At 37.1% G+C, this 23,714-nt stretch overlaps 1 protein-coding gene across 1 annotated transcript in view; it reads left to right on the top strand.

Annotated features, from left to right (window-relative positions):
• Corin (corin, serine peptidase) overlaps window positions 1-21,142 on the top strand; it is a 280,126-nt gene extending 258,984 nt beyond the window's left edge. The window contains exons 18-22 of the mRNA XM_027937642.2: window positions 317-366; window positions 512-686; window positions 13,203-13,474; window positions 15,667-15,800; window positions 20,960-21,142. Coding sequence (XP_027793443.2) covers window positions 317-366; window positions 512-686; window positions 13,203-13,474; window positions 15,667-15,800; window positions 20,960-21,142 — 814 coding nt within the window. The remainder of the gene's footprint in view (window positions 1-316; window positions 367-511; window positions 687-13,202; window positions 13,475-15,666; window positions 15,801-20,959) is intronic.
• Window positions 21,143-23,714: the final 2,572 nt, after the last annotated feature.

The raw sequence follows: 23,714 nt of genomic DNA, 5'->3' as shown, positions 1-23,714 counted from the left end.
CCTTACCTACATTAGGAAACATGGTTAAAATCAATATTGTGGATGGTACAGTCAAGATCATGTGGGAAACTTTTTCCAATAGTTTCTCTTCCCAGGAGGTGAAATTATATTATGAATATAGGAATAAATTGATGTGAATAAAATACACAATCTCCTTATACCCCTTCCCTCAAGTTGATGTCTAACCTTCTCTGCCTTGAGAATTCCTACACTAAAGATAATTATTGCTCAAATCTTGTCTTTCCCTGGTAAAACATTTGGAGTGAATAGTAAGTATGTAACTTAATATTATACCATTTTATGTTCCCAAATGTAGGCAATCTTGTCCAAGCAGAAGAAAGATCTCTCTTCTGTGTACTAAACAAGGTGAGTGAATTGGTGGCCCAGCAGTAGGATATGAATTTAGTTTACCTCAGTTGGTTCAAGGGAAAAATGACCACTTGCATGTGACACTGAAGACCTAAGATTTATCTGGGTTTAGAGTCACAAACTGTCTTCTGCTCTTTGATAGACTGTGGGCGCCGGCCTGCTGCCCGCTTGAACAAGAGGATCCTTGGGGGTCGGACGAGTCGCCCTGGAAGGTGGCCGTGGCAGTGCTCTCTGCAGAGTGAACCCAGTGGACATATCTGTGGCTGTGTTCTCATTGCCAGGAAGTGGGTTCTGACAGTTGCCCACTGTTTAGAGGGGTAAGCTACACTATTGTTTTATATTATTTTATTTTTACTCTGCCTGGGTCTGATCATTTTTGTAACAACTAATTATAATGTAAATGCTTTGTCAATTGTTGCTATACTGAGTTGTTTTAGTCAGCTTTTTTGCTGCTGTGACTAAAAGATCTGACTAAAACAATTGTAGAGGATGAAAAGTTAATTTGGGGGCTCAAGGTTTCAGAGGTCTCAATCCATAGACAGCAGGCTCCATTCCTCTGGACTCAAGGTGAGGCAGAACATCCTGGCAGAAGAGTGTGGTAGAGGGAAGTGGATCACATAATGATTTGGAAGCAGAGAGAGAGACTCCAGTGACAGATACAAAATAAGTACCCCAAAGGCACACCCTCAATAACCCTCTCCTCCAGCCACAACCTACCTGCCTTCAGCCACCACCCAATTAATCCCTTCAGGGGGGCTGATTTATTGATTGGATTTAGCCAGTCTTATCTCCTCTAGACCTTCTTGCATCGTCACATATGAGCCTTGGGGGGACACCTCACATCCAAAATATGACATGAATTGTTTGGGGAATAATGACAAGAAAAAAACGTGTTCAATACAGACAAATTTTTTCCAGATATTTTCCAAGTTAAGTTCACCACGGTGATACCTGAAGATATGAAGGTGTGTGTGTGTGTGTGTGTGTGTGTGTAGAGAGAGAGAGAGAGAGAGAAAGTTGGAGGGGGGAGAGGGAGAGAGAGAGAGAGGGAGGGAGGGAGTGGGAAAGAGAATGTCTGATTTTAAGGAATTGGCTCATGTAATTGTGGGGACTAGGTGAATCCATAATGTGATTGAGAACAGGCTAGAGACACAGGCAAGAGTTGTAACAGATGAGGCTGCTAGTGAATTCTTTCTTGCTTAGGGGTGATCAGTGTTTGTTCTCTTAAAGTCTCCAGATGATCAATGATATGGCCCACCCATATCATAGAAAGTAATCTGCTATACTCAAAGCCTACTATTTTAAACACTGATCTCACTCAAAAACACCTTCACAGAAACATCCAGAATAATATTTGACCAAATATTGGGGCACTGTGGTCCAGCCAAGTTGATTCATAAAGTTAGCTACCACTGTATCTCTTTAGGGAACACAAGACTAGAACCAAAGGGAAGCCTCCCTCAACCTGACAAACATCACTGAAAAAGGTCCTCATCCGTTCCAGCTATGTGTTGCTGTGTAATTTAGAAACAACAACAACAACAAAAAATTGCAAAACCCCAAACAAAAGAAAAAATAACAACAACAACAACAATCACCCAAACATTTATTTTGCTCACAGAAGATTCTCGGGGTCAGATATTCAGGCAGAAAATAGTGGGTGCAATTTGTCACTTTTCATCAACATCTGGGGCCTCAGTTGGAAGGTTCTAAGGCCGGGGCTGAACTTCTGAAGTCTGGCAGTGGAAACTGTCTTGACTAGGACCTCATGTCCTCTCCATATGGGCTCATATCATGGTGACTGGCATCCTCCAGAGCCAGCTTCCCAAAAAGTGAGCCAGGAAGAGCTGTGTCACCTTTTAAAACTCAGCTTCCAAAGACACATAACATTAGTATTGCTATGTGTTTTGTTAGAATTATCCCAAGCCCCACCAAATTCAAAGGGAGTGAGGAGTGTCAAAGAACTCAAAAACAGGTTTTAAAAACTACTAAATCACCCAAACCACCCATTTCATTCTATTTATTTATTTTGTTATATCTTTATTTTATTTGTATGTGGTGCTGAGGATCGAACCCAGCGCCTCGCACATGCTAGGCGAGCGCTCTACCACTGAGCCACAACCCCACCCTGTTCTATTTATTTTAAATAACTTCACTTTGTTTCAAAATAAGGTTAAATAATAGCAAAGATGGAAGAGAAAAATAATCCACAGTTCTGTTACCTAATTGATCATTTTTACTTGGTGTGGTTTATTCTAGGGAAAAAAAAAGGCAATTTTACAACTTTTTTTTCCTTTGTCTGTTGGCATAATATTATTTTTGCTAAGCTTTGTCACTTATTGCATAACCATGAGATAATTCATTATCTTCTCTGGGCCACCATCACCTCTTCAGTGAAATGGAGAACTTTACAATCCCCACCTCACAGGGTTGATGTGGGCATGAAGTGAGATGTCTTTGTAAGGTCTTAAGAATCAGGCCTGACATCAACCAGTGATGAAGGTGAACTTTTCTTTTTTAAAAAAAAAAATTGCTAAAAACATTCTGCATTTCCCCTTAGCATTGTGGCATGACTATTTTTGTATTTTGCTAGCACTATTTATCTCTTCCCACACTGTCTTTCCTTGACTTCCTCATCATCCCAGAGATACCCCAATATAGTTTCATGAATGTTCCTCCACAACTATAAACTCATGCATTGTGCAAAGGGTGTCACTGCTTATTTTTACAATTTGAAATTATACGCTATATTTTAGTTGCTTTTCTCATTTGGCAATATATCATGGGCACACCTCCAGGTAGATTGACATAGTTCCACTCATTTTTTTTTGAAGCTAACTGGATATTCTGTACTATTGATTTACCATAACTTTGTCTATTATTCATCAGTTGATGGATATTTGGATTAGTTTCAGTTTGCCATTGTTTGAAAAAAATATTGCAATAACCTTTCTAATTTGAAGCTGCTCACCTATTGGTACTTCTGTTTCTAGAGGACAGAGACCCAGAACATACATTTAGCTCTTTCATGGGGATTATAGAAATAGATACTTGCTTCGTTTCTTGAGGTACTAACCTTGTGAGCAACAATATTTAAACAAATAATCAGATAAGTGATTAGAAATGAAAATGTATATATACAGTTATTTGATTTTTTGGGGGGGAAATAATATATAAATATCAAACCAGTATGTTCTCTTGAAAACTTTTAATATATAAGACTCAGAATGACTGGAAGAGTCTGCACAGTGTGTCAAGAAATAAACTGCAGTGTTATTGCTTTGGAAGGGGCCAGCCAGATGTTTGCAGATGTCTTTTACAGTTCTGATTTGTATCTCCATAGAAAGCATGGAGTTATACTAGTAAAAGCCCATTCATCAAAAGGTAATTATCTGAATGAATCTAACAGTTCTTTAAGGGAACAGTACTAGTTAATTAACTAGTGCTAGTTAATCCAAGTTCGTATGCCACTTTCAAGTGTGGTATCCAAATTTTCTCTTTCACTGGAAGTTCTGTGAAGTTAAGAAGGAACCTTGCAATAGAGAAGAAATATGTGTTTATAATTAAGGAAATGGATAGAATATCAAAGGCATTGATGACATTTCATGGAACACTAAACATAATGGAACTTTCAAGAGGGGTCTGCCTATCCATGTGAAGTTAGAAATAGCCCAACTTCAAAAAACCCTCTGCTCGAATGTGTACTAATAAACCCAATTCTATTTTATAATCTCTCCAGGGCACTGTAAGCACTTCATAACTTTTAATTATAAGCCTTATTCTCTGCTGAGGCCATCAATTGTGGCAGTTAATGAGATTTACTTCATATCCAGATCTCATGCTTTGGCAAGGCTCAGCATGATCCATCTGTAGGTCTTTTTTTCAGCCTGTCTCTTTTAATTATATTGGTGAGGAAAAAAAAAAGACAATTTGGTTTGCTCTTTCATGGAGAGGTATTTAAAAATACCAAATGAAAATTAAAAGCATGAGATACTAAGTTGACCAGATCATGTCCTATATGTTTCAATACCAATTCAACTTTAAAAGTTCTAAGGAACAAAGACTTTGACTTTCAGGGGGTAATTTAATAAACATTTTGTCTGTCTTCTTTTATCTATGAAAGACTGAAGGATGAACTTCTTGGGTGGGCCCACAACTAGTAATGATCAGAAACATCAAATTCCTTTACAGGAAGCTTTTATGAAAAACTGTGATCATCCATGTCTTGATTTCTACCATACCAGCTCTTCAATTCAATAAGATTCAGGGTTGCTTGTCTGCATTTCTTCCCATCTCAGTTCATCAGTCTCCTTCTCACCTCCTTTCTTTTTCTAGTCAACCAGGTTCCATTCACTGGATCATCACTTTAATCCTTTACCAGCACCTTCGATGTTTTTTCCCCCTGCATCTTTCTCCCAGTCACAGGAGGCAGACAGCCAACATGAAAAGCACATTTTTTGACCTGACATTCATGCTCTACAGACTTAGAAGAACATTACCAAAAACATACAGATTAGAGACATGCCTAACTTTCAACATTAGTTGGACCCTTAAAATTGCTTGATAATTTGACCACAGCTCCCTCTCTTATTCTCAAGAAGAAGAAAAAAAAATCCTTATCCTTGTTTACTCACCTTCCTGATTTAACAGTCTTTTAATATAATCAGAAAAGGAAATGAGAGCTTTGGTCAGTTTCTATTCTACTAAGCCATATTGTGCATGGGTGTGTTCATGATTACTTTTTAAATTTCTAGATGTTTATGAACTGTACTAATCATTCACAACTTGTCTTTGCATTTTATCTACTTGGAGGAATTGATCTACTTCCATTAGTAATAATGTCCACTAAAACAGAAATTCTCCATTATGGATCCATATTCTCCTTGAGTGTTGTTTTTTAACATCACTGGAATGTAACAACATGTGTTTTAAAAAATCCCTAGGAGACTTCAACCTGGCCCTGTGAGCCCCTTTTCTATGTCATTATGGTGGTATTCTCTGTCATCCTCCCTTATCCAGTTCAAAATTTCTGGGTCTAGGATATAGCCTGTAGTTGGCTTCTAGAATTGTTTTGATAAGAGAAAAAAATTTAGACAAATTAAATTTTGAAGAGTTTAATTGTGAGCAAAGCATGATTCTTGAATTGGAGATCCCTTGGTTCAGGCTTACTTTCTTCCAATATTGCCATCCCTGTTCTTGTACCATGCACCTGCACAGCTAACCACTGATGGAGAACACTGTATACCTGATTGCTAGCTGAGCTCATGTCAAGAACACAATCATGAATCTCCAATGAGCATCTAACACAATGGATACTTCCAATATACTTCTTCGGGGAAGTCATTTTTATACCCTGAAAGACAACTATAGACTACCCTCTTTCTCCAAATCTCCCTCACCATCTACTGATCTCATTGCATCTTTCATGGATAACTTAGAAAACAACATATCTTTCACTTGCCCCACCCCAGTTCCAAAATAACTACTGTATCCTTGGCTCTTTTCCATGCTTTGTGTTGAGTTATAGGAGAGACATGTCCTTGCTCCTTTTTAGGAACAGCCATATTTCCTATCATCTTTTCAAAGACTATAGTCCCCAAATCATCATTTATATTTCATATCAATTTCTGCCCCTTTTATAGATCATTCCCTTCAGCAACTATGTCTTAACATCACCACTTTAACTGTCCTGCTTTGCTTCTGTTTTTAAATCTTGCTCTACTTTAGCCTCTATTCATGGTAGAACTTCTAAAAGAGTTTCTTACAGTGACTGTCTCAACTTTTCTACATCTCATTTTCTCCTAACACACTCTGGCTGGGATCTCATCAAAGACAATGTAGAAATGGCACTTACCAAGGTCTCTATTGATCTTCATCTTGATGAATCCAATGGTGAATTTTCAGGTTTCAACCCACTAGAACCCTCCCCAGGATGATCACTGCATCCTTCTTGAATGCTTCCTTCACTTTTCTTCTAAAATGACAAAACATCTTTTTGCTTTGCTCCTATTTCAGTGCTCTACCATTTTTTTTTCTCTTTTCTAAGCTTCTCCTTTTTTAGGTCACTGAATCCTACAGGGCCCAGGTCATAGCTTCATTTACCCATCTGCATTTGCTCATCTAATTACATGGTTTCAGATACATATTTGAGCAAATATGAGTATCAAGTATGGACTGAGTATTATATTTGACTATCGCATATTTGTTAATGACTTTCACATTTATATCTCCAGCCCAGCCTAGATTTCTCCCTGATGACTACCACTACCACCAACTTCAAACATGTATTTCACTGCTTAGATGACATGTCTCTTTCAGTGTATGTTAAACATCCTACTTTGCATGGCCAAAATAAAACTATTGATTTCTCTTTTCTCTCACTAGTCAAATAATTATATGCTTCACCAACTTCCCCATCTCAATAAATATTTTGTTACCTAAGTAACCATCCCCTTATTGGTTCTTAGTATTCATATCTTTAGTTCTTTCAGTAGTTGGGACCATAGTGTTCTGAAACTAGAAATGTTAGCTAATCCACAGATGATCAGGGATCTTTCACCAATTCCTCCCATAAATTCAATATTTCAAGATATTAAATATATGTGATGTAGAAGATGAATCTTCTGGATATTGTCTGAAGATCATTCCCCTTGGTAGGAGAAACTGGAAGGAAAGGAGCTTTAAATAATTCTGCTTTGTTTTAATTATTTCCTAAAATTATATTATCTGCCACAGAGAGATATTTTCCTCTTTTCTTTCTGCACATTATTTCACCAAGAAGCCATTTTTAATTTTTCACTTTAAACAAACTTCTTCCTACTTTATGGCTAAAATTTTATGATACTTGTTACAATTTCGTGCCACTCTTTGTGATTCATTTTCTAATTTCATAGCTGTGGGATCCTTATGTAGTCACATTTACTGTGTAGATTATTTCTTTACTTACTGCAGTCATTTGTGTTGGCAGCATAGAAATTTGGCATGTGATGCTCTCATTTGTTTTGAGCTGTACTTACTTCAAGAGTCTCCTGACACATTGCCATATCTGTAATTTTTTTCTGAACATTCCAAAATTTGGTTCTGAAAGGTCCAGGATATGTATTTGCCTAAGTCCTTCTGTTGCTTTTTCTGGACCCTGGAATACCAGAATTGTCCACTTTGTTTATCACTGATGGTTAATACCTTAATACCCATTACACCTAGAGGTGAGTTCAGCAAAGGGAACAAACCCTCTCACCATCTGCCTTCATATCACTCACCAAAGAGTCTTCCCATCCTGCATGAACTTCCACTTGGGACCAGCGCCTCATTCCTGTGTCAACAGCTGTGGATCCTACTCTTTGTTTTACAGAAGTTTAGTAGAAAAGCTATGATCTAGAGGTTCAATAACCAGCATTCTGGTCCATTACCAACTCTTACTTTCTCTGTAGCTTAGTCACTCATCTCTTGAGTCACTGCTTTCTCTTCTCTACAATGGAATAAAGATTTCTCTTTCTGTTCTCTACAATGGAATATACATTTCACAATTGATTTGAGGATCACTTGAAATAATGTTCGTAGAAATACTTGAAAAACTATAGAAATACACACACACACACACACACACACACACACATACAAAGACTCCAGGCTATTGAGCTATTTTGCTTGTTGTATACATTTAAAAATTTTTATCCAACATTTAAAACTGGATACTTTGCATAAAATCTAAAACTTCAGCTTTCCTTCAAGACCGGTCACACTGCACATTAGGCTATGACAGAAATTAGCTGGAGCTGAGAGTCAGATGACTGTCAGGATGGACAAGGTCTGACACAATCTCTGTTTACTGACCCACACTCATGCCTGTCATGAATTTATTTTGCAGCCACCTTATTCTAAAGTCTATTCATCTTGTCTGTTACAGATAATTCTTTTTAAAAATTCTAAGGGCAGAGCACAATATTAAAAGTAAGAGATCACTGATTTGTAGAACAGCAGTGATGTTATAATATATTTCTTTTCTTAGTGCAGACTCTCTCAAATAACCATTCTTTCTTCAGACTCTCCAAATCACCATTCAGTTATGCTTCTTCTGAAGTAGGTCTTGTGAAATAGGGTGATTTCTATCATGTGTTAATTATGAATATTAATTTTCCCTCATTAAAAAGGAAAAATGTTAAATATACAAACAAGCTAAACTGGAAAGGGTCAAGGAAGGAAAATATTGTGCTCCTGAAATAAAGATAGAAAATCTCTAAATTTGGCTCTCTGGAACTAAGGATGTAATCTCTACCACTTGGTAGAGCATTTGCCTAGTATTCATAAGGCCTGAGGTTTGATCCCCTGTATTACACATATAAACAAAAAGAATAGACTTAAAAAGGAAATTTGGCTAGCTGAATTAAGTGAAAATACAACATTTCATGTCTCAACTAGAGTTTTATGTGGCAAATTGCAAACCAAAGTGACAGGTTATTGCATCCAGACATTCTACCTACAATGTGTTGTATAATTTCTTGGAATGCAATAGTGCATCTGAGATGTGTAAATAGCTAGGTTTTATTTTTGGAATTGATAATTCTCTATGACATATATGCATATAAAACAATAGCATAAACATTAAGCAAATGAGATCTTAAATGTGAATTTTAGGGAATGAACTATATCTAGAGCGAGAGTGAAAGGAAAAAGATTCCTCTAAACATCTTTCTTAGCCACTTTCATGTGGTTGTGGATAGAGTTGCCTGGCTGTACCTGTGCTTGCTTGATCACTCTTAAAAGCATTAAGATCTTTGCACAAACTCCTTTAAGAATATTCCAATTCTCCTTGTTCCTGCTTTGAGGCTTGACAGCCAAGTGGGAAGTATTCCTATGCTGAGGCTTTTTAGCTAATGTACCTGACTTTTTTCTTTGTAGTCGAATATAAATTAGACTCTTCTTACCAAAATGGCCATTCATTCATTCATCTCTTGTTTCTCTGTGTTTCTCCCCTGGGTTCTCCTGACCAGATAGGAAATTGATGTCTCAAATTGTCTTCCTTTTTTTTTTGCTTCTAACTACAGACAGAGCTGTCTCTGCCTTTACTTCTGACTCACTCTCCCTAGCACATACTTCACATAACAGTGTATCATTTATGCACATCTCCTTTACTTCAGACAACCCTTTCAAACAACAGGCTGGTTTCCACGTTTTTTTCCCAGACTTGTGAAAAAAAAATGTTAAAGAAGCTTATTTTTCACTTCATACTCATAACAAAAAGAAAAAAAAAGAACAATATCACTGAATTTAAAAAATGTCTAATTTCCTGTGCACTTTTCTCTTTTTTTGCTTTTGGTGTATATTAATGCCATCAGGACAGTAGCTTATGTAGCAAGAGATTATTGGATACAAATGAATAACATTTAGCTGCTTTGTTGACACTCATTATTTATTAGTAGAAATTAACCCCGAATCCGGTAATTAAGTCTGGAATTTTGTTGTTATTTTATTTTGTTGCAAATAAAATGTGTGACTGTTGGAAATGTTGCTTATGATTAAGCAGATGAATGAGTTTTTGTCACAACCAAAACTTAACAGCTCTGGTTCAAGAGCAAGAAATTAGTAAATAGGCAGAAGTTTGAAATGATTTATTGCTTAATTTTAAATATCTTAAGTAATAGAGTTTCAAGTGAATATTAAATTTCTTGAATGGCCATGAACTTACTCCTTTAGACTAAAAAAATTAAAGGAACAAGGGAAGAAGGAAGGAAGAAGGAAAGAAAAGAAAGAAAATGGAAGAAAGGAAGGAAGGAGAAAAAACACGTTGAGCGATGGAGCTAGGTGGTAAAAATTAATTCGGTAACATTGTTTTGTAATGCCCACAAGATAGCAGTTCCTGCAATTTATTGTAATTGCTTATTTAATCATCCATTTGCACTCAGTTCTGTTATTTTTATATTTCTACAGAGGAATAGTTACAGATCTGTATTTTTTCAATTAAAGGCATCAACTTTTCTTTTGATAGCTCTGAAGTATTTTTCTCTAAAATGGAAAAAGTCCAGAATGCATCACTTTGTGGAGGAGCTCTTTAGTAGAGTATGGTTTAAATATCTAACAATACTAAGTTCAGTTTGAGTCTTAAGTGTTGGCTCCTATTTTCTGGGCCTCTTGAAGTCTCAGCTTTTGGGTAGCTGTCATGCTGAAGGTGACTAAATAGATACCATAGAAAGGATAGCCCTTAAAAAACACAGATTCCAGGATCCCAGCCCAAGGGCTTCTGTTTCAGTTGCTATAGGCTGATGCCCAAAGTATTACTATTTCAAAATCTTTCCAGCTGATTCCATGTTAAATGTGGATTGAAGAGTTAACCTACTTTGGTTGATTTGGTCACAAGCTCCCAAATTGGGTCAGTGTTCTCATGCTGACTCACAGTACCATAGTGTAAGGGAGTGTCCACATTAAAGCTTCACCCCATTCACAGCATTATGGTCCAACAAACATCCGTGCCTTTGACCTTGGCTCACTTTGAAGAGGGAAGATGGTGAAGGGAGGAGGACATACAGGAAGTGATGAAAAATAAACCTTGCTCACATAGTTGGAGTCTGCCATTAACACATGTTTTAAAACAACTTACATGGAACCATCATTTGATACTTTTTGAGAACCCACTGCATGACTAGCACTAGACCCTGTGAATATCGCAGTGAACAAGACCAACAAAGTTCCTGCTGTCACAGAGATAACACCTGAGAGGCAAGATAAAATAGAAAAACAAATGTATCAGTGTCATTGACATTAATGGACACTATGAGAAGAAACTGGAAGCAGGGTCAAGTGTAGAGAGAGTGATGAGGATAGAGGAAGAGTTAGGGTGACTAGGGAAAATAGTGTTGAGGAAGTGACGCAGGTTGAAGAGAAAGAGTATAGGTGGAAGTCATTTGAGAGCTGGCGGAACAGCAAGGGGACCTCTGATAGGCACATGTCCTTAGCATGTCCCAAAATAGAAAGTCCTTGGGGTTGAAATGCAGCATACTGTGTAGAGTCTCAGAGGCCAGGGATGGAAGTCTAGAATTTAGCTCAAGTGTGATATAAAGTCCTTAGAGAAATATGAGCAGGAGATGAACTTGATCTAATTTTATTTTTAAAAGGTCACTCTGACTGCTCTGAGGAAAATGAGTCATAGGAGCTAAGATTAGATGAAGAGTCTTCATTTGGGAGTTGACTGCAGTGGTCCAAGGAGATGAGAGTACCTTAGGTGGAGAAGTATCTTACAGTGGAGAGGGAGAAACAGCAAGATGCTGGACATATTTGAAAATAGGAATGGAGAAGATTGGCTGATGCATTTAATGTTGGGTGTAAGAGAAAGAGATGATTCAACTGGGCCACTAGAGATTGTAAATATCAAAATGCTGTAAAATTAATTCTGAATGCTTAAACATTCTAAGATATGTGGTAAGCCTCAATAAATGGTGGCTATTATCAAACACCATTCTCACCAAATGCCCACACTGATGAGATGAACAGGGTTCAAAGGACCTGGCTGCAACATTAAACTAAGAAAATGGTGAGAAATCACATAACACAAAAGTAGTTTTCATGTCAAGAGGACAGCTCTGCGACCTTAAGGGTCAGCTTCCACGCAGGACAGCACTGGAAAGAGAATGTGCTCCTGGAATCTCTTTATATTATAGGGGGGACACACAAAGGAGCTTCGATGGAATGTTCTTCACCAAATAAGGCAGGGGATAGGGTTTCAAAAGGGAGATTTGTCCAATCCCATTGGATAACGCCCAAGTCCAGGGCTAGAGCAAACTTCTTTGCCGAGTGAAGGTGGAGGCTACTTGTTTTGCATAGCGCATGGCATTCAATGCCAGACCAAACACCTGCCTTACTCAAGGCTGAGAGAGGATGCTCAGCCCATGGGCAGGGCAGCCTCCCACACTCCACGTGAGTGTGTTGAATAGGAAACTGGGCTTTCCAGGCTGCAGGTCAGGATAGGGGATGGAACTGGTGCTATATATTTAGGAGTCACCAGGGTTTGAGGTAGTATTTAAAACCACTGGATTAGATGAAACCATCAAGGGAGTATGGAGCAGGAAGAGAAGGTTGAGGGTGGAGTGTCAGAGCACTTCAACACTGACACTGAGAGCTGGGGAGAACTCAGAAGAGAAGATTGAGCCAGTGGGAGTCTATGAGATTGGAGGAGATTCTGGAGCATGGCAAGACCTATGAGCTGAGTGAAGAAAGCATTTAAAGGCGAGAATTGAATAAAAGATTGCTGACATGACATCAAAAAACAACAGTCTGATACTGAGCGCTGGAGGTTGTGAGGGACCTTTTAAAACCCCTGCCTTGAAATGAGCAGAAGGCTGCCCTGAGACCCTGGCACTTCTCCCAGGACTTGGTGTTTCTTGGTGGGATCTCTTGGCTTTTCTCTCCTTCTTTTCCACTTGCTCTTGTCTTTTCTTGGATTTCAGTGATCTTTCTCATTCATTAAAAATAAATTAAAAAAAGAAAAGTAACTACTCTGCCTTCCTTTAAGCCTGAACAAGTTGTATTTTCAAGAATAACTGCATTCAAAAATGGCCTTTGGGCTAGAGTTGTAGCTCAGAGGTAGAGCGTTTGCCTACCACGTGTGAGGCCCTGGGTTCAATCCTCAGCACCACATAAAAATAAATAAAAAAATAAAGGTCCATCAAAAAGCTTGGGCTTTGCTTTCAGACCATTAAATGAATACTTCTATGAATAAATTCAGGCAAGGAAACAGCCATTTTTACATAAATACTTAAAAAAAAACAGCTATGCAATTAGAATGGTGTTAGAATGGTGAATTAGAGTTGAAGATGTCACTTGCTCTTGAATTTCCATCCTAGGCGAGAGAGCGCTGCTGTGTGGAAGGTGGTGTTTGGCATCAACAACCTGGACCACCCATCCGCGTTCACGCAGACACGCTTCGTGAAGACCATCGTCCTGCATCCCCGCTACAGTCGAGCAGTGGTGGACTATGACATCAGCATTGTGGAGCTGAGTGAAGACATCCACGAGACGAGCTATGTCCGACCTGTCTGCTTACCCAGCCCGGAGCAGTCTCTGGAACCAGATACGTACTGCTATATCACAGGCTGGGGCCACATGGGCAACAAAAGTAAGCCAGGCTCATCAGTAGCATTTGCCTTTCAACTTGTAACCAAACACACTGTTTTTTCCTAGCCTTTCAACACATTTCCCTATCTTTGTTTATGGAAATACAGCCACAAATGGCATGTCACACGGTCCCTTCCATGCCTGTTGTTGACATGAATAATAAACCATGGCACTTAAACCTCCTAGTTCAGATGCAGCCTCAAAATCCTGCAAACCGCAGACTTTCTCTCCAAGAAGCCACTACCAGGGTTTTGGAGTTGCCATGCCAAATGGGACCTATCAATCATCCTGCTTTGAACTGACTCTAATAATGATTTGGTCCATCTGTGGGTAAAGCTCCTCTGAAGCTCTGTGGAGCAGGTAGGCAATTCCATTTCTTCAGTCAAGCTGTACAGTCACATTTCCAACTTGGTGTCATGATTTGGTCTTATCTACATCTGTAGCACAACCTGTAAGTCCTTCTAGAAAGAAACTTGATTTGCTACTTACAAATTTAAATTGATTGAAATAGTTTGTCTCTGTAGACAATTTAAATATACAGAACAAATAGAAACTAAAAATGTACTACTTATTCTCAACCCCCTATAGAAATCACTCATTCTGGTTGAGCTGTTTGAAGTTTGGAATACAAATTGAGTCAATGAGACTTTCTATTTGACTTTAAGTGCTGGCTGTTCTAACTACTTCATGGTTCTTGGGGATGAATGAATATTTGCATCTTGTTAGTAACCTTAGGAAATGTCAATTTAAAGACACTTTTTTTTTCTTGAAATTTAATCAAATTCATTTTGAGCTAAGTTGAGTTTATTTCTATATGAAGTGATGGAAATCTATATCAAATGAGGGAAAGGAAAAGCAATAGACAAAAGTCAATGATTTTTTTTCAGAAAAAGCTCACATATAAGAATTTTAAAGGCAACGTTAGACATATAATATCATCATTCTTTCCCATCTTGGTTTTTTAAAGTTCTGATTAGTCCTGAAACATAGTACAAGGGTAGAATGTGCTTTATATTGCCTTTGGTTTTATTCTTCCAACAATATCCATATCAAACTTATATCAATAGTGTAGCATTGCTCACAAATAGGCAATATAGCATGAGGAGCAAGAGTGAACTCATTTAGATAGTACTTATTGACTCTTACTGCACTGCTTTCTAGTTTATTACAAGATGAAAAAAAATAATAACACTATCTAACGCACAGGATATTTGTAAAAATTAAAAAGGGATAAGGTCCAGAAGTGAGGGTATGCTCTGGGACTACCATTAGTACCCAATAGTGTTACCTATTGTTCTTATTCTTATTGTTCTTTTGACAACTCAGGACACATCCTCTATTTTCCTGATAATATTTTTTCCAAGAATGATTATTTCTTCCAAGAATGCACCCTGTACATACATGCTACTTTCCCATCACTGTTTAAACTCAAATGTGTCTGATTTTGTAGAATGGTCAAATGGCAAAAGATTCATGCTGTTTTGCGTCAAGGAATCCACTATTATTCTGCGAGAACTTTCAAGCATGATGAAATTCATATATTCTCTCTGTTAACACCAAGGGATGCTTTGTCCTTTGGACATCTCTCTGTCATATCCCCTGGGATTAAATGTTCTCACATCCAAATAATGGCCAGTGAAGCACATGGTGAGATGTTTTCTTTTCACCAAGAATAGGGCAATCCTTCCTCTGTTTGATTTAACAGGCTTTTGCCACTGCTGCAGAGCAGGGCTGATTGCTTCACAGAAGCTGAGCTGGCAGCCTCCTACCTTTGCCAGCTTTTGCCCCTTTTCATTGGAGTAGCTGCTGTTTGTCACAGTATAGAACAAGAAGGGAAAAGTACAAGCCAGTTATTTAACTAGTCGGTGCCTCAATTTCTTCATTTTCAAAACGAAAAGATTTCATCAGACGCCTGCCATGAATATTTACTTTTGCTATACTTGGGATTGAACCTGGGGACACTCTACCACTGAGATACACCCCCAACCCTCTTTGATTGCTATGGATATTCTAATTAGAAAATTCTGATTTTGAATAAGGTTTGTCTTTGAAATGACATTTCAAGTAAATAATATGGTCCTTTTGATGTGACATTGTTCATATGATATTTCATATTTAGCTAGCTTCACTTTTGAGTCATTTTACCAAATCTTAAATATCTTTATTTCTTCTTCTTCTTTTTTTTAAATCCAGTGCCTTTTAAGCTGCAAGAAGGAGAGGTCCGTATTATTTCTCTGGAACAGTGCCAGTCCTACTTTGACATGAAGACCATCACCAACCGGATGATATGTGCTGGCTATGAGTCTGGCACGGTGGACTCATGCATGGTAAATTGCTTTCTGGCTGCCCAGGAGATTCAGTTCAACAATAACTTCAGTGAACCTGCATAAACTCATTATTATTCATTTATGATCCTTTGGGAACATTTTAAAAATAATTTTTGCCAGGTGTTAATTATTCGTAGTGTGTCTCCTCCTCCATCCAGTACCCAAGTCATGCCCCTAACCACCTCTAGCCCCTTTGTTCAGGTTGCCTTCAATTCTGTCAACTACTAAATAGGGAATAACACCTTTGGTCAGCAGCAGGGGGGAAACAATAATTTCAGTCCATCTCATCAGATGTGTTTAGTGGTCAAACAATAGAAGAGGGGCAAATAGTAACCAGAGCTTCAACCTGACTATCTCAGGGACCAGGAGGGCACCAGAGGACATTGCCAGCCATTAGGATGATGGCCTTTGGGTAAACATCAACACCTTACCTTCTAGAGTGTGTAACAGGACTGCCTTTGTCTTAGGAGTAGTGACAGTGGCATTTTCTGGGTTCTAGTGGCTCCCATTTGATTACCAGCTTGTTCTCAAATGACACTGACGTGATCTTTAGACACCCATATTCCTGGCCACAGCAGGTTGTGGAGCACACCAGCCTAGCAGTGCAGGGAATCATTTTCATTTTTTATTTAAACATTCATTGACTGGACTTGCTCCAAGAGAAGGAGGAAAATTGCAAGTGCTCGAAGCTTGTAACAGAGTGGAGAACATAGTCTACTACACTGCTACAAAATGCTTGTTATTTCTCTGCTTTTTGGTAGATCACATTACCTCCCACATTTTAATATGGAAGAAGAGATATAACAACACTATTATCACTAGCCCAATATAATTGAATGACATTTTTAATGGGTCCAAGTTAGGATGGAAAAAATCAGATGATTGGAAATAGCCCAGTGGTGATTTCCTTAGATAATAGTCATAGGACACAGGGAGAGATGGTGCTCTTTGGAGTTTCACTGAGGCCACCCTCTTTTCTGCCACATGACTATGAGCCATCCAATTGAGGTGGGCCATAGTAGAAAAATTCTTTTATTCTGTACAAGAGGTCCAGGTGTAATTTCCTAAGACAAAAAATAAAAATAAAAATCGTTAAAAAACTTTTTATTTTTATGACGCTGGGCTCAAACCATGGGCCTCATGCATGGTAGGCAAATGTTCTACCACTGAGCTGCTTTTCTAGTGCAAAAAATAAAAGTATTTTAAGAGGTAGCATGATATGGGTCTTGGGGCATAGGCTTTGCACCTGAAAGATCTGTGTTGAATTCCACCTCTGTCAGTTAAGAACAATGTAATCTGGGGACATCTAACCTCTGTATATAGTTTTCTCATGAATAAAGTGAAGTGTTTTGAGGATAAATTGAGTTGTTAGTGAAAGACTTTCAATTAATAGTAATTATGTTCATCTATCACTTTAGTGCTTACTGTGTTCTAGGATCTCTTCAAAATACTAATAACTCATTTAATTCCCATAATCATCCCATGTGGCATATCATTATTTTTTCTAAACACATCAAGGAAACAAGAGAGCAGAAAGATTAAGTAACTTGCCCCAGATCACCCAGCATGATACTGTGAGGCTATGAAACCCAGACAGTCTAGCTTCAGCACACAAGTGCTCGGCCACTGTACTACCATAGTAGCAATGATTAACGTGACTACACTTCTCGTTTCCCCAGTGTGGTTTGGAGGATTACCACAAAGTAGCACTTCTTAGCACATGTTCAAGGTCATTTCCTGGTAAAGAGATGTGATTCTTTGAAAGGGAATTAAAGGCCCAAACACACTTCCAGTCACAGGTACATTGATAGGACGACTAATACAAACCAGGTCTTCCAATTTTTTAGTAGTAGGAATTTGGCTATGAGTCTCCTGAATGCATTCCGTATGTTCTGAATTACTTTTTATCAGAAGTGAAGCAAATTTGCTCACCCAACCCTCTATCAGAGGACATACATTATCTTCCTTAATCTCATCATCAAGGGCCCATTGAACAGCATGGGCCCCTTTGTGAAGGTCTATTAATCATGTTGATCAATACTGAAGCCAAGCATCAACTTTGGCCGAAAGCCCAATCTTATGAGAGCAGAGGATCCAGAAGGCAGACTAGACCAGTGCTGTCTTTAGCAGTTTTCTCCCTTTCAGTCTGAATCGATGGCTCTTCACCCTGTTTCCCACCTAATGGAACACCTGCTTGACTCACTAAACCTCACTCAAACCCCCATCTCAGGAAGGCAATTTTGTTCATTTCCACCTGGAAAACTAATTACACCTTCCTCTGAAGTCCTCTTCACATCCCTTAGATTTTGCTTTCCTGTAAAGTTATTCTTGCTATGCATGCAAATGTTTGACTACTTTAGAACAAAAATCATGCCTTTATCTATGTGGAGCCTAGCCCACAATCTTGCAGAGTAGCTGCTAAGTAATTATTAGGCTGATTTTCTGATCTGGAAATGAAGAGGTACTAATGTCAAAATGTGTCCCATTGTAATTATTATCTGGCACAATAAGAGCTCAATATAAATAATTGAGCATCTTAGCATTTGCTTTATATAAGGGAAGGTAAAAAAATTGGGGAAAATATGTCTAATAAAAATGTATCCAGGAGCACTAGATATGCAATTCAGTGGTAAAGCACTCACCAAACACACACGAGGCCCTGAGTTCCTTTACCAGCACTGAAAACTAAATGTTCCTAGGAAATTTTCCCTTTTTTTTTTTTAAAAAAAAAGTTTATTTATTTATTCTTATTTGTTATATATGACAGCAGAATGCATTTTACATCATGCACATATAGAGCACAATTTTTCATGTCTCTGGTTGTACACAAAGTACAGTCACATCATTTATGTCTTCATACATGTAATTGGGGTAATGATGTCCATCTCATTCCACCATCTTTCCTATGCCCCTCCTCCCTCTCTTCCCCTCTGTCCCCTTCACCCTATCTAAGGTTCCTCTGTTCCTCTCATGCCCGCCTCCCCATCCCTATTATGGGTCAGCATCCTCATATCAGAGAAAACATTTGGTTTTTTTTGGATTGGTTTACTTCACTTAGCATAATATTCTCCAACTCCATCCATTTACCTGCAAATGTCATGATTTTATTCTTTTTTAATGATGAGTAATATTCCATTGTGTATATATACCATATTTTCTTTATCCATTCATTTGCTGAAGGGTATCTAGGTTGGTTCCACAATTTAACTATTGTGAATTATGCTTCTATAAACATAGATGTAGCTGTGTCCCTGTAGTATGTTGTTTTTCAGTCCTGTGGGTATAGACCCAGGAGAGGGATAGCTGAGTCAAATGGTGGTTCCATTCCTAGTCTTCCAAGGAATCTCCATATTGATTGCACCAATTTGCAGTCCTACCAGCAATGTAAGAGTGTGTCCTTTTCCTCACATTCTTGCCAACGCTTATTGTTATTTGTATTCTTAATAGCTCCCACTCTGACTGGAGTGAGATGAAATCTTAGAGAAGTTTTATTTGCATTTCTCTAATTGCTAGAGATGTTGAACATTTTTTTCATGTATTTGCATATCATCTTCTGAGAAGTGTCTGTTCAGTTCCTCAGCCCATTTATTGATTGGGTTATTTGTGTTTTTGGTGTTAAGGTTTTTGAGTTCTTTATGTACACTAGAGATTAGTGCTCTATCTGATGTGTGTGTGGTAAAAATTTGCTTCTATTCTATAGGCTCTCTATTCACCTCACTGATTGTTTCTTTTGCTGATAAGAAGCTTTTTAGTTTGAATTCATCCCATTTATTGATGGGATGAAAAATAAATGTTTCCAGGAAATTTTGCCTTTTTAAAAAATTTTTCCAATTAGTGTTTCAGGCAGAAAAAAAATTTTATTTAGCTTCTTAGGGTCTATGCTTATTATTTAGACTTAGGGCATCAAAAAGTTATGAATGCAAAGGTCACCACTTCCACTAAAGCATACAGCATAATAGAAAATTCACTTCCATTTTATAGCAATAGTATTCAGTAGTATTTTCAAGAAGCAGCATAACCTGGTAGTCATGAGGTAGGGGGCCCTGTTGCCAGATTGTCTGGGTTCAAATCATGGCTCTGTCAGTGAACAAGTTGTTTAACCTGTGCATTAGTTGCATTATCTCTGAAATGGACGTCATAGTAATAAGTATCAATTCTTAGTTATTTGGTGAAGATAAAATGAGTTAATACATGAAAAGTATTTAGAAGAGCATTGATAAACATGTTTTTCTCTATTATTCTCTGATTCTACAAGGAAGGAAGACCACAGACACATTTGAAGTTGGAAAATCTCACAGGGAAAGTAGTATTTCAAACATTCCACAATAAATTTACTTTCTTCTTTATTTTTTTTTAATGGCATCTACTTCTCTCTTTTGAGGCAGTGCAGGATACCGCTCTCTTACCAACTATGATCTTTTCAGACGCAGCAATATTAATATCTGTAATGCTATGGTGTTTTGAGGCTAACTATATTTGGGGAAAATAACTGAATAAAACTTATTTGGTATACCTAAATTTAAATAGAAAGGATGAAACCTCTATGCATATGGAATAAAATACAGGGTATAAATAAATGAGGTATGTCACTGTAAATAATCCTTAAAGTCTTAAGGACTATTAGGAAGTACAATTAAGGGACCCCCAAATGTGTAATGCTTTAATGTGTTCTTTCACATAGCAAGAATTATGAAAATACAAATATTTTAGAATGTTTTTGTAGTACCTATAGTATAAAGGAAAATAAATCTTTTCCATTTGGGGTACTTTTTATAGTTAGATGATAAATCAGTCTTACAAAATGAGTTAAGAGATCATCAGTTCTGATACATAAAATTATACATATTTTATGTATAATTTATGACATATTTTGGTAAGTCAGTAAATGACTAAAAAATGTCTTCTGAGTTCAGGGCAAAAATGCATTCTTTTCCCAAGCTAATCCCATTCTTTTAAAGATCAGAATTAATCATTTTAAAGTTGCATTCACACAGTGGAAACTATGCTCCTTCCACAGACTGACAATGAGAGCTTTGTTAAAAATTTCCAAGGAGTTGGTTAAGCTGGGCAGATTTGGCTTTATTATACCCTTATGAAGACATAGATGCTATTGGGATTCTGGAATCCCAGTAACTAAATTCCTTTTCTTTTCATTACAGGGTGACAGTGGTGGGCCTCTTGTTTGTGAGCAATCTGGAGGACGGTGGACTTTATTTGGTTTAACTTCATGGGGCTCTGTCTGCTTTTCCAAAGTCCTGGGGCCTGGTGTGTATAGCAATGTTTCATACTTTGTTGAATGGATTGAAAAACAAATATATATCCATACCTTCCTCCTAAAGTAATTCCAAGGATGATCAGAAACTTTTGCCAGCAACATTGAAAGAGAATGGCCTTCTTGACTGTGAAGAGCTTCTTTCAGAGAGCTGTTCAGATATATTTTCCATGGACAGGGATGCTCACCATGCACTGCAGATTTTCATGTTTGTTTTAAGACCAATTTTGTTCACTTTTTTTTTTTTCAATTTTATCATTCTCTAATTTTGAATTCCATGACACGTTTTAAGAAAACAAATAAAGCAGAACAGGTTTTGTTTTTTTTTTACCAGGCCTAGTCTTGACTGAAGGATGAAATTAACAACTCTGTACAGATTTAAAATAATGCAGGCCTTAGGGTAACAGGTTACAGAAAGTTCTGTTTTAGTCTATTACAAAATGGACATTTAGATCCAGGCTAACTATTCTCCTTCAGTTTCTGTTTCTCAAGCACAGTAGCTTAGAGGCAAATTTTAATATTAACATTGGAGACTGGCTTTTGATTTATTAAAAGTCAAGATCATTTACATGTTTAAATTATTTACTATTACTCTTCCAAAGTTTGCTTAATTCTTAGAGCTTATGAAAGATAGAGTTAAAAGACCAATAGCTGACATTGTAAGACACTGAATGCAAAGTTCCCAAGACAGCAAGATTAACACTTGACATTATAGTTTTGCCTATCCTGGATTTAAATCAAGTTTATAATTTTATAGAAAAGTCTTCATAAAACTTTCCCCATTGCTAGGGCTTTCCCAGTGCACATCAGTTGGCTAATTGAAATTTCAACAAATAGGTCAATATTCATGGGAAATATTTGTTTTGCTGATGTGAAATAAAGTGGAGATTAAATTTTATGAAAGGAGAACCTGCAGTACATTATACAGATGCAATGTTTTAAATAGAAAATTAAATTGTACCCCACCCTAAATTAAATATGAAAATTTAGTTTTCCTATATTCATCCATACCAATAAATTCAAAGAAATATATTTCAAAGCACAGTAAAATGTTGCATGCAATAAAACATTTTGTAATTTCCCCCAATGATGTCTAACATCTGGTGTTGCCATTTCTTCTCATTAATAATTAAACAAAAGTTGAAGGACGCTTTTAAGCACTAGGCCACATTACGCAAATGAATTTTCAAAGCCATTAGAGGTTTACAGTATTTTTCTTCACTAAAAAGCTTCAAAACAGAAATCTTCACATATACCTAATTTAATTAGTTAGCCATCCATTTTGCAACATCCAAATGCCTTTTCAAACAAGTAGGATTTGCGACTAACCTCCACTAGCACCTGGACTGCCGCAGCATTCCTAATAGAGACTACCTACGATTTTATATGTGTACTTTTGTACTCTTTTCTACATGTAAACACATTTGAAATTCAAGAAGTTCTTTTGACATTTATTTTTTCATGTCATTTATCTCCTGCTTTGTAGTTTGTCATAAATCTAGAGAGAGGGTGAAATCCAGCAATTGATTTGCGGTCACAATTATATGAAAGTTTAAGAACGTGTCAGTTTTATTATGGTTGTAGGTACCTACTTAATGTAACAACTTTTAGCTTTGCTCAACTTATGTTCAGTGACATGTACATATTGTACTTATTTTAAATAATTATAAATACAAATAAAATGGTATTATCTTTTTTTGTTTTTATTTTGGATGATTATGAAACATAAATAGCAAGTCCGAGGAAATTGTTTTTAGCTCTTTAACAGCACATTGTTGGCCCAGTTTTCCATCAACCAAAATGTACCTGTTCTTTATTTCATTCTCACAGCTACCTGCCCTGTTAGAAAACCCCAGTGATTCCTATTAGTCTAAAATTGAAGGTTGCTAGTAGTCTCAAATCACTCATGGAGTGTCCACTGAGAACATCAGACCTGGGAAGAGCACACAGATCTTTAATGTCTAGAGTACATTTTAGGAACCAGATCCAATTCTTTTTATAAATATTTTGTAATAAAATTAAATCCCCAAATGAATATTATTAATTTTTTGGGGGGGGGCTACAAGGAACAATGATACAATGCTTGACACCCCTGCCTCCAAATTTGGTAGAATATAGTGAAATACCAAAACACAAAGATCTCATCAGTGGGTAACTATATAAAGGAGTTATTTTCTTGTAAATGTAACCCTTTAAAACTTACTGTAGACCCAAAATATTTTCATCTTAGGGGCCAGATGTGTTTCAAAACTCAGAATTTTATAAATTAAAAAAATATATATAATTTAGCACCCAGTAATAAAATACACTAATTTTATAAATAAAATATTTGAATGATTATATTAAATATACAAAATAGCCTCCCATTTGTTCAGAGCATTGAGTCTATGTTTAATTTATGAAAATTTTTTCAGTTTTCAGTCTTTGGAATTTTGGAATTTCAGGTATAATATCATAGCTCCATAACATGAGTATTCAATATTTTTCTCTATTCATATGTTTTTTTGTTTTTTAATATAAGAAAAGGCCCAAACAATTTTCTGGTAAAAAGGTGTATTCTGGGATTTTCCTTCTAAGTTCTGATACCAGTTACAGTTGGATTTACTGTATACTTACAAGAGAGACAACAGTTTTTCAGTACA

The sequence above is a fragment of the Marmota flaviventris genome, chromosome 7 (assembly GCF_047511675.1).
Source record: "Marmota flaviventris isolate mMarFla1 chromosome 7, mMarFla1.hap1, whole genome shotgun sequence".
Taxonomy (NCBI): Eukaryota; Metazoa; Chordata; class Mammalia; order Rodentia; family Sciuridae; genus Marmota; species Marmota flaviventris.
This window is presented reverse-complemented; position numbering and strand designations above follow the sequence as displayed.